This window comes from Nematolebias whitei, chromosome 16 (genome assembly GCF_014905685.2).
Source record: "Nematolebias whitei isolate Nwh7 chromosome 16, NemWhi1, whole genome shotgun sequence".
NCBI classification, from domain to species: Eukaryota; Metazoa; Chordata; class Actinopteri; order Cyprinodontiformes; family Rivulidae; genus Nematolebias; species Nematolebias whitei.
In genome coordinates, this window is record NC_056513.1 from 18,763,439 (window position 1) to 18,781,910 (window position 18,472).

At 38.4% G+C, this 18,472-nt stretch overlaps 1 protein-coding gene across 1 annotated transcript; it reads left to right on the forward strand.

Moving 5' to 3' along the window:
- The first annotated feature begins 15,110 nt into the window (after window positions 1-15,110).
- On the forward strand, window positions 15,111-17,708 carry LOC119422917 (ecto-ADP-ribosyltransferase 5-like). The gene is made up of 2 exons (XM_037690330.1): window positions 15,111-15,167; window positions 16,947-17,708. Exons 1-2 carry the CDS (start codon window positions 15,111-15,113, stop codon window positions 17,706-17,708), a joined length of 819 nt encoding a protein of 272 aa, XP_037546258.1.
- Window positions 17,709-18,472: the final 764 nt, after the last annotated feature.

Here is an 18,472-nt window from a genome sequence, read left to right on the forward strand (position 1 = left end):
ATCCCTAAACCAATTTAAGATTATCAGTATGGCTAATAAACCAAAACCAACACAAAACTGTCTCTAACTCAATCAATTTTACAAACAGACTCAATTTGAGAGTCATCCTCATTACAAGTTTAATGGCAAAGTTTTAATATAGATCATGTACAATCGGTGAGTGCTCAGATCATTTGCAGATGACTTTTAGCAACTACAATCCAGAATTTTAGGCCAATAACTGCAAAATTTACTGAATTGCAATGTTTTAATTTCTAAGACTGCATTCCTCGTAAAACCCAAAATGAATTCAATGTAACCTAAAAGTTAATGAGCTATAGAATAGCTTTTTATCTACTGATTACTTTCTGGACGTTCTACTGAAATTTAACCAATTGTTGATTAGATATTTTACTAACAAACACAACCTCATGGGAAAATACTACAGTATAACACTTTCATCTTTAGCGATGGGCAGTAACTAGAGCTTGTGTGAAAAGCAGCAGAGTATCCAAATACAGGACTGCTCAGTGAACAGATTTAAAGTCTGGCTTGACCAAAAATAATTTACCACATGAGGCTAAGAAGTTGATCAGATGGAAAATCTTGCTTTTTCTACAAAATTACAGGGCTTGTTCAGAGCTACTGTACAGTTTTCTGAAATGTAATTATCCTTATATACGTCATATTGTTGTGTTGAATAACTTCACAGGCTTCAAGTATCCAGAGGACCAAGATGGTCCACACAGATTCAATGTAAAATATATAGAACGAGTTTATTTACAGAGGAGGGAGAACTGGACTGAAATCTATCTGTGAAGAGAGGGGAACCAATTATGAGGCTGAGCCAAGTAGACAGAACTGTGAACAAACAGATCACTGACAAGTGTTGGATGAGCTCTGCCTAAAACACCCTGTGGCAGTCAACTCTAACAGGTCCCACCTGTGCGGGACCTGCATGCTCAGCTCGCCTGCAAAAATAAGGGGACAGCATTAAAGGGCAAAAAACAAAATAAACCGAATCTTCACAATAAATGTATTAATCACACTAGATCTTTCTTATTGTCAGTAAAAATGTAACAGAAAACAGAATCACTAGTATTTCAGTTAAATATAAATAGTATGATTGATTTGTCCAATACTGAGAACAGCACTGCCATTGCATTATCGAGCTTGTCTGCACAACACAAGAATGATGTGTTGTCACTTGTAAAATATTGGTATAAAGACTGTTTCCTAATTATATATATTTTTAATAAGTCCATTTTTAACTATATAAAAAGGAGTTTACAAAGTGAATCTGGAACACAACATGGAAATGAAAAATAATTATTATTTCTTGTGTTTTTCTGGGACTGGGTCACAGAAACAACAACCTGAACTGAAACGCTGGTATTTCTTTCCTCAGCCACTTCCTCCAGCTCTTGGTGGGGGGACACTGAAGCACCACCAAGCCAACTGAGAACTACAATGTTTAAAGCAAGTCCTGGTTCTTTATAACAGATTTATTTTCAGTGGAATGTGATAAAAACATTTCCTGTTGGGAGATGTCTGGAGATCATGCTGATGTCAGAAACACCATCAATGACTTCTATCAATGCAGAAGAACAGCAGCCGAGTTCTTCACTGCATCCCTAAGGTGAACTTTGACACCATGGAAGCTCATTTCAGCTGTTTTAATCTTCCATCCTGTACTTTTCGTCACTACTCGTTGCTTTAGTGACACATAAGTGTTTGACATAGATTGACAGCTTATTCTTGTGTTTAAGCTTCACCACAACAGACTGGTGCAACACCCGCATGACTGCACATTCTGCCCTCAGATTACCAGTCAGTCTCTCACTCATTTCTAGTCCCACTCAAGAGCAAGGCCCAAATATACCCATCTGCTCATAGCAGCAACCTTGACCCAACCAGAAGTTGGCAGTTTGTCTTTTCCAATTAGAAGCTTTGTCCCCAGACTTGGAGATGCTATTTCGAATCAATGTTTGGCCACACACAACCTAAAACCAGTGTCTGTTGGATATGTCTATTTGACCAAGCCCAAAGCATCACATTTTTGTCAAAAAGCACCTCTTCAATGGAAGGTGAGTGACCAAAAAGGGAATCTTGCTCAAATTGGGATGGACATAGAAATTTTGTCTAGCAAAAGGCATAATCAGGACAGGTAACCAACAAGAGCCATGACACAGTTCAAGTCAATGTAAAGGAGACTGACTCATCACCCGTAATGCAAATAAACTTTTCATTCTGGTTAACCACGGTCTTCTGTAAATGAAGTGAAGCAAAGAGCCTGATAGCCAATATTACTATAGCACCTCCCATTGGGCACCACAGAGCTTAGCTTCATACATTTGGTTTAAAGATGCAACGTTTGCAAAATATCCGGACAGTAAAAAGCCGTTCCTAGTTTGTTCGTTTTTTCCTCCTCGTAATATTCTTGTGTTTTCCTCTTCAATCCCACAGACAAATGTTTTTCTCTGATACAAAGGAGAACAGGCAAAGGGGACAAGTGCAGCAGCTCAGTAGGGGGGTTCCAGTTTGACAAAACCCGTGATACGTGTGCTTAATTTGAGCCGGATCCTGCCAGAACAAGATCCAGGAACTCTTTCATTTCAACCGGGTGGGTTCCGGCAACTATTTGCTTGGATCCGGCAACTCAAATCTCCGCCTCTAAAAGTCCAAAGTCATTGCACATTTTTATTTTGATCATTTATTAAAAATACAACGAGAGGAGATGTTGCCCAGTCTGTGGAGTGGATTTTCCGGCCGCAGCAGATCGCACACATGCTTCTGCCCAGCAGAGATGCGGACGGGATGTCCCACGGGGCTGAAGCGTCTTCATCCAACACCTTCAGCAGCGCACACTGAGGACAGTGCATGTTACATGCAGGAGCATCTCTAGACAGCTCTACAGAGTGCGCACAACTGCTGATGTGTCGGAACTCCTGCATACATTTCAGGCATAATAAACAAAAAAGTTTACAGTAAAAAAATACAACAAGAGAAATGTTTGATGTGTATTATTCACATTAGTCACGTTTCAAAACACCGGCGCTAATTTGTCAAAATAGCAGCGATCAAAATGTCAAAAAGACAGTCCAGTTTACTTTCATTAAATAAATGGATGGATGGATTGTCCTTAGTTGGACAACCGAGAAGGCAGTCGTAACTGAGGTTGGAGCAGCAGGAGCAGCAGGAGCAACAATGCGCAGGAATGAAATCAGCGGAGAAGAGTTCGACTCAGAGGTGTGAGGTGTGTGTGTGTGTGGGTGGGGGGGGGGGGGGGGGGGTGAGGATGCTTGACAGAATCGTAGCTGCTCTATTCACACACACAACCTGTTGTTGCTCTCTAAAATAGTAATTTAATAAAGTGTTTGCAAATGTAGGTAAATGTAGTTGTTTAACAACCTGTTAAAATGGGCTACACCAAAATGCAGGAAATAGCATCTACTTCATTCAAAAATTTAAAGGGAAGGACTACAAGCTCCCTCCAACCCACCCCCTCACCCCACCCCCGCTGGCCCGCCCACTATTTGCATTCCAGCATTGATCAGTTTACAAATTAAGCCCTGTGCTGACGACGTACATCATCCACTTGCCTGAATCTCATCAAGGCGAATGATGTCCCAGCACCTTGCTAAACTCCCACATCTGATTTTTCTCTTTAACTACTTAATAATAATAATAATAATAATAATAATAATAATAATAATAATGTTGACACAATGTCATCACTGTATGTTTCCATACAATGGCAAAATTAGTCTCTGCAGTTAACCCATCCACCACCAGGTGGTGCAGTGGGCAGCTATTGAAAGTGCCCAGGGGGCATTTTGGGGATGAGGTGTGCTGCCCAGAGACACCACAAGGTGTGCAGTGACCGGGGATTGAACCTGGGACTTTCGGGTCCCGGGCCGGCTGCCCTTAAGCTATTCAAGCTACAGAAACATGTCAACAACTGCCTCCAGGCTGGAATCTACAAACTTTTTTTTTTTTTTTTTTTGGGGGGGGGGGTGGGGTCCTACAATCTGATCAAGCTTAATCTCTCTTCCCATCAACAAAGCATAAGAAAATTCATTCCAATTATGTAGTGAACCTTGATAAATTGTGTCCTCATCTTTGTTGGTGTCAGTTTAGAAAGCAGGGAGCCGTCTGTACTCTTGAACTGTTTGCTTAGTGCCTTTCTAATCTTGTTGATTGCTGAATGCACTTTACAACAAAAGCCACTCACATATTCTAACCTCGCTTTTTATTCTACAAATGCAGTACTTTGCACCATAGACACTCTTACACCACATCAGATGTGGAATGTTGTGTAGTTTCCTGTCATGGGCTTTTAGGCACATAGAAAGGAGAAGGAACCATCAAAACTCTGCCCACTTATCCCCTTGCTACAGCCACATTTATGAAGTCCTGATTTTGCTGTTCTGCTGTCACCAAATAGCCCTGATATGACAGTGATATTTAATAAAATGTGTTTATAACATCAAGTAGTTTCGGTCAAATAAAACCACATTTCTCATCACACTTCATTTAATGTGAATGAGACTATATGACACCACCTCCTCTACCTGTGCTGTAACAATTAGCAGACTTCCAATTTTATTTCATTTTTCTTTCTAATGTCCTTCATGTTTTTTTGCACATCTTTATTTTTCATGTATTCTTCGTTGCTCCCGCTTTACTTTTCCAACAACTAAATCTAGTCTTCCATTCCCTGTGCTATTGTGCTTTTTTGGATTTTCTCTAGTACTCTCTACTTTTCCTTATCTCACGGCAATTCTTGAACACTTTTATTAATTTATTGTACTTATTACTGGGCCTTTTTTTGTTTTTTCTCACTTTCTCTCCTGCATGACTGTCGTATGACTCGTTCCTTACTTGTTGGTGTTTACTTCTTTGACTCTTTCTTTCATTGACCATTTTGCTGCCTGTTTACCTGTATATATTTTTAGTTTCATTTACATATTTTATTCCATCTGAGATTCCACCTAACACAAAATATTTCCATACCTTGCTTTGTATGCTGAACCTCCACTACGCCTACTCTCCAGACTATCCCTCTCCACCTGTTCCCATATTGTTTCTTTCCCATTCTTCTGGGCGTGCACCAGCCAAACCAAAGATCTTTTTCAATCCCTCCAAGCTTCTCAGATACTTTGCATTCCCTGCTTGTTGTCTCTCTGGCTTCATTCAGTCTGTAGTATTAGTGTCTCCCAATCTGCTTCTGTCCTTGTTAAATCACAACTGTTTCATGAGTGTTACAGGACTTTATGTGTCTGTGCAAGGTGTACCTAAAAATCATTTTTAAAACTCCTCCTTTTTCTCTCTCTCTCTCTAATATTTGTCTAAAGGTTTATCACATTACCAAATCTTCAAGTTTGTTATTGTTGCATCAGCCAACATTCATTCTACTAATCAGATTGTTCATTTTTATGCCCAACACACAACTCAAACCTGCTCATTTAAGTGCTTAGAGCATCTCAGGGAGATCAGAGCTTGGATGTTAAAGTGCTAGTCAATGCTGCCCTCTGCTGGGATTTTACAGAAACATCAGAATTTTATCTCATTAATGGTTTTTCACATTAAAAAGCACTGGAAAACATAAATAATTTAGACCTTGATAAAAAAGGAAAAAACTTATTCCACATAAAGAACCTTTCTGTCATGCTTAAAAGAAAACAATTTTTCCTGACATGGCATGACTTCTTGGGAAACATATCAAATGTACTTCCAGTTTGGGAACAACAAAATGTCCTTAAATTGAATACAAATTAATTGTTAAACTAAATGTGTTGATGTTTTTGTTTTAGCAATGAAAATTGTGAGAACACACAGTGAAGGAGGCTGACAAGTCGATACCTGACAACTTTTCAACAATTTCAGTGCTGGCAGAACAGAATTTTCCTCTGTAAGACAATTTACAGAACAGAATTTGGATGTATGGCATGCTTTTGTTATTTAATGGTAAACTTTGCTTTCTGTGGAGAGTTGTTCATGCTGCTGTTGTTCGGCGTATTGTTTTTTGTACTACTAGTTAAGCACTAGCGTATTCTTAGTTTAGCGTATTTCTTAGTTCATATCTTAGATCTCTGGACTGAACGAGAATAACAGAGCGCTAAAGCCATGGAGCTCCAATGTTTACCGAGAAGTTGCTAAACTTCATCGTAATTAATGACCAACCACTATAAGTTGTAGAAAATGAAGGATTTCACAGTTTGATACTTGCAGCCAAGATAAAGTTTACCCTCCAGGAGATATTTACCAGTACAACAATAGACAATCATAAAAAGCATATAAATTGAAAATTACAAGAAAATTATATTTAAAAAACAAAACTAAAACAGCTACATTATAAATTGATGTAAAATACTAAAAACAGGAACATGTCTGTGTTGGTTTATGGCATGAACTTAGCAGATGTTTGAAGCCATCTAATCACTTTAATATCTACTTTGAAGCTAGGAATAAAAAAAAAACATGTTTTGTGTTAGTAGGATTTAATTCTAACTTTGAAACTTATCCAACATTAATAAAAACTTACCTCATGTTGCTTTTTGGACATACATATATTTGTACAATTGTACTTGCCTATAGAGATGAGATTATTACAGCCTCATATAAAATCAATAATGATGATGACATCGGGACGGTATCGTATTGGCCGATATCCAGATTTAGGTATCAGGATCAGATCGGAAGTTAAAAAATGTGGATCAGTGCTTCCCAAGTTTAAAGTATAAACTACATGCGTACAAAAAGCTGGTTTATATTTTACCAGAAGATGACAATGTGATCCTTTCTGGCCCATGTCTAAAATGACAACTAAAAGAAAAAGTTGACAGCAAGGGCCACCGCTTCCAGGACAACTGGAAATTTGAGTTTTTTTGTTTTTTTTTACTGAAATACGGAACAACTGTGTCTGCCTAATTAGCCAAGAGACTGACTGTTTTCAAGGAATTCAAGATATGTATAGTCAGAGCTGAGTGAATCAATGTTTGAGGTTTTAAAACTGAAAATAAGCTTAATTTGATTGTATCATGTGGGAAAGCCAAAGCAGAGTTTTTAATAAAGACATACATGGTTTTGAAATTACAATTGCATTACTAAAATTGTAGGTTAAAAACAAAACAATAAATGTGTTTTTTTGTTCTTTTCATGAATTATAAACTCTCAAACTTTTGTTTCAAAACAACAGCAGTATCCAGGCGTCCACGTTGAACTAATTTTATTGAATTACGAATTATATATTTTGGATTATACGTTACTATCATGATCTGATGGTGGATTGAACTCAGAACGCAGACAAGCAACGGGAACTTGAAGGATAAGCTAAAGAAATGTATTTATTTACAAGACCCCGGACTCTAGGAGTTGTGAGTTCCCAGAACCAAGCTCCACAAGCTGTAGAGGAGTGTTTGTTGGACCTTCCAGGTTACACTCATGTGTTACGTGATCTGGATGTACCTCCGTCCCTACAAACCTTCCTTCCATCTGACGTCATCGCACTGCTGCATCTCCACCTGTGATCAAACTCTGCAGAGTTTCAGCTGACTTTCTCCCTCAGGAGTTCACCTCCTGATAAAATTTCAATGAATCTTGTCATTCCCTCCTGTGTGTGGTTGAATTTCCGGGTCCCCTTGTAATTCATTACAGCCATAGATTCCTTGAAATGACCATGGAATAAAGTCACTGGGATTATTACAAATGTTGCACCTGCCATGGCTGGTGAGCAAAGTAGATTATCAGTCCCAGTCTATAACTGAAATATGATCATGTTATGGAACCGGTGATAAAATAAATAAATCATATTTGTTCCAAGGCCCTGTGCCACCACCAGTTTCTGCTCGACATCCAGGCTGAATATGGAGATGTTGTTTGTATGTAAGATGGTTCAGGCGGCGGTCTGCACTGCAGCTCTTCTACTCTCTTAGGGATGAAATCAGACAATTATTGTCAAAAAAGGGACAACCAATGCCAGCATTATGTGATCCTCCTATTTGGCTGGCTGGATTTTTAGTTGAAATAACATGACATCTGAATGAGCTGAACTTGAGCCTTCAGGGGCAAAATGCAGCGGTAAGCCAACTGTGTTCACACATCAAATCCTTTGGGCCCAAGCTGTTACTTGTACAAAGGCACTTGTCACAAACCCAGCCCAATACCACATTTTTCATTGCTGCAGGAAGTAAAGACCAGTTTTTCACAGAACCATGTCAGTGCGAAAGTGAAGAAGTGTGCAGCCTCATCTCTGGCTGAAGAGTTTCAACAGCGCTTTTGGGATTTTGCAGCCATTGAAATAAAGACTGAGCTTTTTTTCTTTCTTTTCTCCGTGGACCCTTAACTGCAGTCAAACTAACCTCCACTTCAAAAAAACAACCCTTACAAGGTTGGGTTGTCATTTTCGAAGTGGAGGCTGACGACCACAGTCGGCACCAACAACTCCCTCTTGTCAACTTTTACCATCAGCTGGGTGGTCAGGGTCGAAGAAGTTCAAACATTTGCAAAAAGAAAAAAAAAAACAACACTGACCTTGTTTGTTTCGACATACTTGTGCAAGAAGACATTGGTGGTTATGAACATTCACAAGAACCACATGAGGACGAGACTAAGTGACTCCCACCGATGTGACAAATTGCACATCAAAACCACAGTTTTTGAGCCAGACCTGACCTTTGTTTTTGTTTTGTGATGATCAAAACCACAGTTTTGAGTCCGAGTCTTTTCAGTCTGTATAATTTATTTTGTTTTTCAACTTACAATCAAACCGGATCTTTTAAACTCATTGGGGCCCATTCACCAGTCTTGGTCTTTTAAAAGAAAAAGATAAGGAAATGTGTCAAAAAGTGTTGAAACCCTTAATGCAGGGGAATTAAGTTGGACAACTGACAGAGGCTCTATGTAAAAGCTTGGTCTTGGGTTTTTCTGTGGTTGTTTTTTTGTTTGTTTTACGGTTGTCTTTGAGGTGAAAATGACAATGTCAATTTATAGCAGTTATTTTTTTTTTCAAATTGGATGCTTCTGTTGTTGGAATTCATTCTGCAGCATATATATATATATATATATATATATACATATATCATACTGATTCAGGCTCAGAGTATCGCACCGGAAGCCAGCGAAGCTTCAGAGAGCACAGCCATCTTGGCATCCATTATCATTCGTAATGATTCACAATGAAGTGATTGTTATGCGCCTTTAAATTGATAATGATTATAAGTGGTTCAATTTCCGTAGAAATGTTTTGTGACTGGCAATAAACTTCCTAGAAATGTTTTTGTGATCATCAGTAAACTTTTCAGAAGTGATAAGTAAATGCTTCATAGAATAGGAAAGGGTGAGTGGCAGATGAGATAGCAATGAGAAGACAGAGAATAAAATCAGAAAGTTAAATAAAGCAAGATGTGACCACAGTAGGAGTTAGATGCAAGTTTGCACGTAGCAACTGTAAGAAGAGGAAGTTACAAAACATTTAGTTATAGTGTCTACAAAAGAATCAACAAAACCCCGAAGTGGACATGGTTTTTTTTAGTTGTTTGTTTTGCGTTCCCACGCAAAAGTTTTTGCATTCCCTCACAGTAATGTAGTGTTGCCTCGCTGACAACAGCAACAATGGAACAGACTCTACAGTACACCCATATTTTAGGTTCATGGAGTTTTATTTTGAAATCAGCCTTAAATATAAGGATAACCAGTGGACATATTTAAGGCTGATTTAAAAATAAAAACACTACAGTATTGCGAGGTAACACAAAAACTTTGCGTGGGAACGCAAAACTAAAAAAAAATCCCCCATGTCCTCTTGGGGGCTCTGTATAATCTGTGTGCTATGACTGTGTGCTGAAAACAGAATATCTGGCCTGGTATAGTAGAGACCTATGATCCCTCTAAGCTGCGCGCCTGTGTAATCACGCACTGCTCGCACATTCTCTGCACACAAGAAAGTCTATCCTGCGCAGTTGCGAACTGACCACAAGGCCGGATTAACCATATGGACAACTGGGCAAATGCCCAAGCAAAATATCTGGTTATCTCCTGCTTTATAATAAACTGTCAGCCCGAGCGCAGCGGTCCCTACAACCTGTCTGTACGCAGCATATGAATGTGTGCAGAGTGCAGGAAAAAAAAAACACCCCCAGTCAAAACAGACCTGTGTCACGTGATTTGTGTAGCGACAACGGAAGTTTACAAAAAGGTTAAAAAAAAAAAATTCAACCAATGAAATCACAGGTAAACTTTCATTCCAGCCAATCAGCATCTTCTGAAGTTTCGGCGCTGAAGTATGAAGAAGCTAAGTAGCTACAAGCAACCTTGGCTTCTGGTGCTTTTCCAATCTTTTTTTTTACTACACATTTCATTGCATACCAAGGAATAATATTGAGCATAGTGGATTTATCACAGAAGTTTATGGTCATATAACATCAAATAAAGGCAGTAAGTAAGCTAATACCATGACTTGTAGCCGTATTTTAATCATGTTATCATGTTATCATGTTATCGTGTTATCGTGTTAGCAAACATTCGTGCTTTGTGTATATCTGGATGGTCAAAGGAAAAATTTACAAGACAGTGGTGAGACCAGCTACAGTATGTTAGACAGGTCTGGAGACAGCAGCATTGACAAAACCGTGAACCGTAGCCAGAATCTGAAATGTCTCTTCCTGTAAATGTGCTCCAGTGCTTGATATTTGTCTTGTCTAAAATGATCTATTTTGTTGTTGATGATGGTTTTCTTTTAGCTGCTCTGTTTTGCAGATGTTAATATAGTTAGCAACTTTGCACAAAGGATTTGGCAATTAGTTTACAGCAGTTATTATCTTGGGCTCGAACCTGAAACTTCAGGATTATAAAACCGAAGTACTGACCACCCAGCTACTACAGCTCCTTAAGTATAATCTCTAATATACCTAATACAATTTGACATGATCAATTTTACAGGATTTTTAAACAAACTACATAAAAACAGAATATATTAGTAAAAGTTAGCCACATCTACAGTTTGTGGTGTATTAACTTCCTTCCTATTTAATAAAAAACAATTGTTGTGTTTTTTTGAAAACATAATAAACATAAAGAATCATTAAGGCTAAATCCTGCTAGCTGCCATCGATCACTTCTTTTGGATACTGACTAAAATGTCTTGACAGCTCTGAACCTCCTGCAGGTACAAACAGTACTTACTCTAAAGTATTGAGCATGGACTTTGTTCTCTAAAGTAGTTATTTTTTGTTTGTTTGTTTGAGGATTTTTTTTCAGGTTTTTTTTGCAATTTATATATATTTATTTTACACTGACAAATTAGGCAGCTATTGTGCAGCTATGTGGTTTGTGTGAAGTACATTCTGTTTTCTTTGAAATGAAGCATCAAGATAACAAACCAGCCGCTGAACCCACACGACCAAGTGTGTTTTAAATACTGATCCCACTGAGTGTGTGGGTGTTTTTTTTTTTTTTTTGTTGGTTTTTTTTTTGAGGGGTTGGGGGTGACAAACTCTGTTCTTTGAATTGAGAAAGCTTCTCGGATGAGAAGTGAAACGCCTTCTGTTACAAATAAAGTCAAGTTGATTTTGGCTTGAACTTTTTTTTTAGACCACAGGTGTTTTCAAAATCTCACATTCTGAATTGGTGACTAATGTCTAAAAAAGTTCAATCTGGTCCTCTGGACATTCAATAAAATCAAAAAACAAAAAGCAAAAAAATGTAGATACATTTCATCTTTCATCCGAAAGACTTCCTCAGTCTGAGGTGCTGTATTCAGCTCAGTCTCTTAAATAGCACCTTCTCAGAGTGGATCAACCAGTTTGCTGCTGACAACCAAAACCAGCTGCTCACATGGTCAAGAAGGACCATCAGCCTAACAATGGATCATTAGCACACTGATGGCTGTTTACTGTTCACAGAGGGCTGAGTGATACTAGCAATCACAGCATTGTAAGAGGGGGACAACTGAACCCGGAGGCCTCCACCCCTGTTTAATGATGGACGATTTCTTTTCACAAAGATTGCCTCCTTTACTCCTCTCTCAAACCATCGTTCCTCTCTGTCCAGGATGTGAACATCTTCATCCCTGAAAGAGTGACCTCTGGCCTGGAGATGAGTGTAGACCGCAGAGTCCTGGCCTAATGATGTTGATCTTCTGTGCTTGTCCATCCTTTTGGTCAGTGGCTTGTTAAGATATTTTTAATCTAGACTGGTCTTATGGTTTTGATCTGCTCAGAGACGGGATTATAATGAAATTATGACCCGGTTCTGACTGGGTTGAACTGGGCCAGCAAACTCTTAAGAGAGTCTCCCTGATGATTCAATATCACGGAATAGAGTTTCATCTGCTTGCCACATCACGTAGAAAGGCTTTGGAGCACCGTCTCATATTTCCTAACACGTCAGTCCACATAAGATCCCTGAGATCACACTTAGCCACGCCCCCTCATACACTGACAGGTTGAGCTCCCCTTCTGTGAAGGTGGAGTCTTTAGGGCCCTATAAATTAGTAATGACATGGGACAACGAGGCTCTTCCAGGTCTGTGAACGCGTCAGAGTCCGGAGAGTCCAGCGCTGTAACTTGTAGTCTTTTTCTGCCTTTTTTTATATAATTTATAAAACTTAATTGACATTTCCTTGATTTATTTGTTAGCATGAGTTGCCACATCTGAGGGAGGTTCGAGCCGGGGATAAAGATGTGGGCTGGAGGGGGTTTATGGATCCGGTGGCCCGCAGCCAGCTCCCGTCTTTAACAGGCTGTTTAGTTTCCCCGATGTAAGACTGATCACCCTCCTGACACTGAACAGCATACACAATATTACTGTTTGTGCCGGGGGACTGGATCTTTGGGATGAACCAGTCTTTAATGTATTTTGGGGTTTAAAAGCCACTGGGACGTTGTGTTTAGAAAATAAACGTCTCAGTTTCTCTGATACTCCCACAACATACGGAATGACCACTGGTCTGGGTTCCTCCTTTTCACCTGTTGGCTGACTGGAGTCCTGTTTGGGTTTCTTCTCTGGTTTCAGGAAGGCCCAGTTAGGATATCCACATTGCTCTAGAGCCTGTCTTGTGTGGGATTTTTCCTTCTGCCTGGCTCCTGAGTTAGTGGGGACGCTGTCTGCTCTGTGATACAGAGTCCTGATGACTCCTAACTTGTGCTCCAAAGGGTGATGGGAGTCAAACTGCAAATACTGGTCTGTGTGGGTGGGTTTGCGGTACACCTCGGTTTGCAAATGTCCTCTATCAGAGACTGAGACCTCACAGTCCAAGAAAGCCAACCTGCCTTTTTTTTTTTTCATCTTCTCGTGTGAACTTGATGTATTTATCCACAGAGTTGATGTGGTCAGTAAAATGTTGGACTTCCTGAGATTTAATTTTAACCCAGGTGTCGTCAACATACCTGAACCAATGACTTGGTGGTGTCCCTGAAAAGGACGTCAAGGCTCTCTTTTCTACCTCCTCCATGTACAGGTTGGCAACAATAGGAGAAACTGGAGACCCCATAGCACACCCATGTTTCTGCCTATAATATTGCTCCCCATATGTGAAGTAGGTTGATCCACTCTGAAAAGGTGCTATTTAAGAGACTGAGCTGAATACAGCACCTCAGACTGAGGAAGTCTCTCGGATGAAAGACGAAACGTTTCTACATTTTTTTGCTTAGTTTTTTTTTTGTTTTGTTTGTTTTTTAATGTCAAGAGGACCGGATTGAACTTTTTAGATTTTTCTACCTGGATTATTGAGCATGCATCAGGATATGGTGACTAATGTGTTTGTTGACTTGTCACTTATTGTGAACCGTAGCCAGAATCTGAAATGTCTCTTCCTGTAAATGTGCTCCAGTGTGATATTTGTCTTGTCTAAAATTATATATTTTGTTGTTGATGATGGTTTTCTTTTAGCTGCTCTGTTTTGCAGAAGTTACCTTAGTTAGCAACTTTGCACAAAGGATTTGGCAATTAGTTTACACCAGATATACCTTGGGCTTGAACCTGCAGCTTCAGGATTGTACAACTGCAGCACTGACCACCCAGCTACTGCAGCTTCTTAAATATAATCTCTAATATGCCTTATATTATGTCTTGGAGCCGAGATGGTGTAGGGGTAGGGCAGCCAACTCAGGTTCAATCCCCAGTCATTGCACATCTCGTGGTGTTTCTGTGCAGGACACCTAATCCTGAATTGCTCCCTGAGAGCTTACATAGCTGCCCACTGCTCCACCTGGGTGTATCCCAGGTGCGATGGGTTAAATGCAGAGAGTCAATTTCATCTTTGCATGGGAACATACAATGATGACAGCACATAGCATTTTATTTATTTAAAATTTGACATCATCAATTTTTACAGGATTTTTAAACAAATTACATAAAATCTGAATATAATGTATTAGTAAATTTTATCCACATGTACAGTTTGTTTCTAGATTGTGGTGTATTTAAAGATAACTTCCTTCATATTTCATAAAAAACAATTGTTGTGTTTTTTGAAAACATAATAAACATAAAGAATCATTAAGGCTAAATCCTGCTAGCTGCCATCGATCACTTCTTTTGGATACTGACTAAAATGTCTTGACAGCTCTGAACCTCCTGCAGGTACAAACAGTACTTACTCTAAAGTAGTTAATTTTTTGTTTGTTAGTTTGTTTTAGGGATTTTGTTTTTTTAGTTTAAGTTTTTTGCAATTTTAAATATATTTATTTTACATGGTATCAAATTAGGCTGCTATTGTGCAGCTGGACAGTGGTTTGCTTAAAGTATGAAATAAATTCTGTTTCTTTTGAAATGAGTCATCAACAACTGCCTCAAAATACACTCCCACTGAGTGTGGGAGTGTATTTTATTTTATTTTTTGGGTGAGGGGTGACAAACTGTGAAAAGGAAGTACAAACAGAAAGTGGCTATATAAGTCTGAGTCTACATTTAATTTGTGATCCGAGTGGTTGACACGACTTCATCCTCCAGGAAACGAGTTGAGTTTTTCCAAACAAATCGTAAGATTTTCATTTTATTATTTGAATCCCAAGATAAATGAATTATTTGTTATTTATATACATTTTGTGTATATTATCTGCATATTGTCAGTCATATAAACATTTTTTATTGTGTTTTCAAATTCCGAACATTTTAGAAGAACTGCAGAGATGAAGACAAACAGGCAGACTTTGTCTCTTCTGTGTTTACTTCTTTCGATGCTTCCTGTAGACCTCAGGAAGGTACGTGGAAATATTAAACATGGTAATGACATTTACATTTTACATAAAACTTCAGCATTTTCAAGGCAAGCATATAACCAAATCTTTCATGACATACATAAATCTATATCTCCTGATGGATGCTCAATAACCCAGGTAGATGAATCTAACAAGGTTAATTCAGGTCCTCTGGATGGATTATTCGCTGCTGAAACATTTAGTTCTGTTTCGTATAGGCTTCGCCCTTTAAGGCTGTCGCTCGTGGGTTACATCCCGTCGCTCAAAGCGCAGCACTGAAAACTTTAGTCCATGCCCACCTGTTGTGTGGGCCCCACCCGGTCAAATAAATTTCGTTAAGAGCGGGTAATCGGCTCCCAAAGAGCTTTTTCTTCAGCCATTTAAGAGCCAGTGAGGCCCAGATCTTAAAGGGCTACGCCTATACTCTTAGAATCTGGGGTTACAGTACGTAACCAACTTTTTTTATCCAAAAGACTTCTTTAGTCGGAGGAGCTGCAATAAACTCAGTCTTATAAATAGTACCTTCTCATAGTGGATCAACCAGTTTGTTGTTGACAACTAAACAGCTTGTTTTAGTTGTCAACAACAAACTGGTTGATCCACTATTATCCACTATGATCCATTATGATCCACTATGTCATTTGAGTTAAAAAAAAAAAACCCAACTCGGTTCATATTAATAGGGTTAAAGATAAATAATCAAGCTAATTTGATTTTCATCAATTTTCTCAAGACCCTGAGTCCTGACAACAACTTTGGGAATCAAAACTTTAGAAAACATTACCAGAATCAGATTAATTGTTAATTACCAGGTCTGGGAAAGTCCATGGGTTAGATGGGTTGTTTGCATCTTCTGGTGTAAAGTTAGTGAAGGGAGGCTGCAGTTGTTCATTTCTGAGCTGATCTAATCAGTCTGCAGTGCACTCAGTGCACATTTCATACCAGACCGTAAATGGAAAATATCAAAACACTCCACTACAAACTGGTCAAAGGACATCAGCACAGCAACACTAAGGATGTTGTTCTTGTCTCCTAATAAAATACACTCATCAGTAAGCCTGATGTTTGTGTCTCATGTGAGGTCATCCCACATCTGGAGGCCAGAGCCTGAACTGCTCCACGGCTTTCCTTTCAATGATGAAGGTAGAGGAGGTGTAACCTGTTCTTCTGATGTCCACTACCATCTCTAGTTTTTGTCCCATTAATGTTCCAGTTATTTATATTACACCAATCAGCAGACTCCTCTTCATCCATCCTATACATGAACTTACAACTGTTGGACATCAGTCTAACTACAGCGATGTCATCTGCAACCTTCACAATACAATTATGAACAAACAACCTAAAATACTTTATGGATAAAATAACTCAATATTTAGGGAGGTAAAGCTCTTGAGATGGAAACCTTGGTGTGACAAAAATGCTGCTTAAAAAAAAAGCTGTTAAAAGAGATGAAGTAAACACAAAGGTCCACACTGAGACTGATGAAAAACTCATTTAAAAAATGAGACAACAATCACCAAATTCATGGCATTATTGATAATTACGTCCAATATGATCATCAGTAGCAAATATTAGAATCCAATTTTGTTTCTGCTTTGAAACAAACATCTTCTTTTCCATTTACTGCAAGTTTGTTTTAACTCCATGTCAAGATTTTGCATTAAAACAGTTCAGACCATCCACAACATTTTGAAAGTATAGCTTATGGTTTAACTTATGGTTTACTGGCTGTTTCTGTCAACTTTTTACCTTCTCCCCTTGTAGATCAATGACATCTCCAGTTTGCAAAACAAGGAGCCCTTCCCACTGAACATGTCTGAAGATTCAGTTGATGACATGTACAGCACCTGCGAGGAGGAAATGGAAAAAACAGTAAAAGAAACATACTTTAAAAAGGAAATGAGCAATGGGCTGTTTAAACGTGCGTGGAATAGTGCAACAAAATGTACAAAAAGGAACCTACAATCAAAAGACAAAGAAGATGAGGCATTAACTGAGAACCACCTGAGAGCAATTTGTATTTACACTGATGGTGCTACTGGTTTATATGTAAAATTTAACAAAGCGGTCAGAACTGGAAGAAAAGACTACGGATCCTCCTTTCAGTTCCACTTCTTACATTTCTGGCTGACCAGGGCTGTGCAAATCCTCAGTGGTAATGAAAACTGTCACAAAACCTACCGGAGAACCAAATCTACGTTTTCTGGCGAGGTCAACAAAGAGGTTCGATTTGGAACTTTTACCTCCACTTCAAAATTAACAAATCTGACACATTTTGGTGAGAAAACATGCTTTAAAATAACGACCTGTTCGGGGGCTTTTTTTAAAAAATATCCAGTGCTTCAAGACAAGGAGCAAGAGGTGCTCATACCTCCATATGAGAAGTTCAATATAACTAAGAAATGTCAAGATAAAGATTGTAAACAGTTAGAAAATCTCCCTGACTGTGAGACTGTCTATGTTCTGGAGAGCACAGGAGTGCAAAGCAATCTTGACTGCCAAATTGCAAAACATATAATCATTTAACAATTTTTTAGCTTCATGTCAATGTCGATTCTACTGCGCTTTATCTTTACATCCTTAATATGATATAAAGTGAAAAGTGTCAAAAAGAGCATGGAACTTGCGACAATGCTTAGCTGGTTAAAATTTAAAAGCAAGACAATTTGTTTTTTTTATTCCTGAAAAGATGTCATTTTTGGGAGATACTAGGCTTTTGCATTTTCTAGATTTTTTGTTGTTGTTGTTTTTTTGTGTGTGGCAATAATAAATCTGTTGACATGTTGAAATGTGTATTTTTTTCTATATCGGTAAATCATCAACAAGAAAGTTAGATTCTCAAAGCACAATTTGTGCAGGTAATATTTGAACCAGGTAATGAATTTAAAGCACCTTGTGAGGATGTAGGGCTGTAGAAAGTTGCCATTTTCTGAAATGCAGCAATAATAAAAGCCTCAAATGTAACAAATGTCATTTTACATGATTAGCATGTAAGCAGGTATAATGGCTATGTAGGTGGAAATTCTTGCACTCTAACTATGCATCCTTTTCACACTATGAGTGTGCAGACGATGCTTTTCACACATCTAACTTCTCACAGGAAATTATGTTTGTATGGTTTTTTTTGTGGTCAACATACCAGAAACAAAGTGTCAGTAAAACAATATCACATTACATATATATATATATATATATATATACATATATATATACATATATATATATATATATATACATATATATATATATATATATATACATATATATATATATATACATATATATATATA

What these genes read in the sequence shown, in the direction of transcription:
- LOC119422917 (XM_037690330.1), top strand. Translation starts at nt 15,111, where the DNA reads ATGAAGACAAACAGGCAGACTTTGTCTCTTCTGTGTTTACTTCTTTCG. An exon ending in TACTTCTTTCGATGCTTCCT is followed by an intron (nt 15,168 to 16,946) that starts GTAGACCTCAGG and finishes CTCCCCTTGTAG; the next exon opens with ATCAATGACATCTCCAGTTT.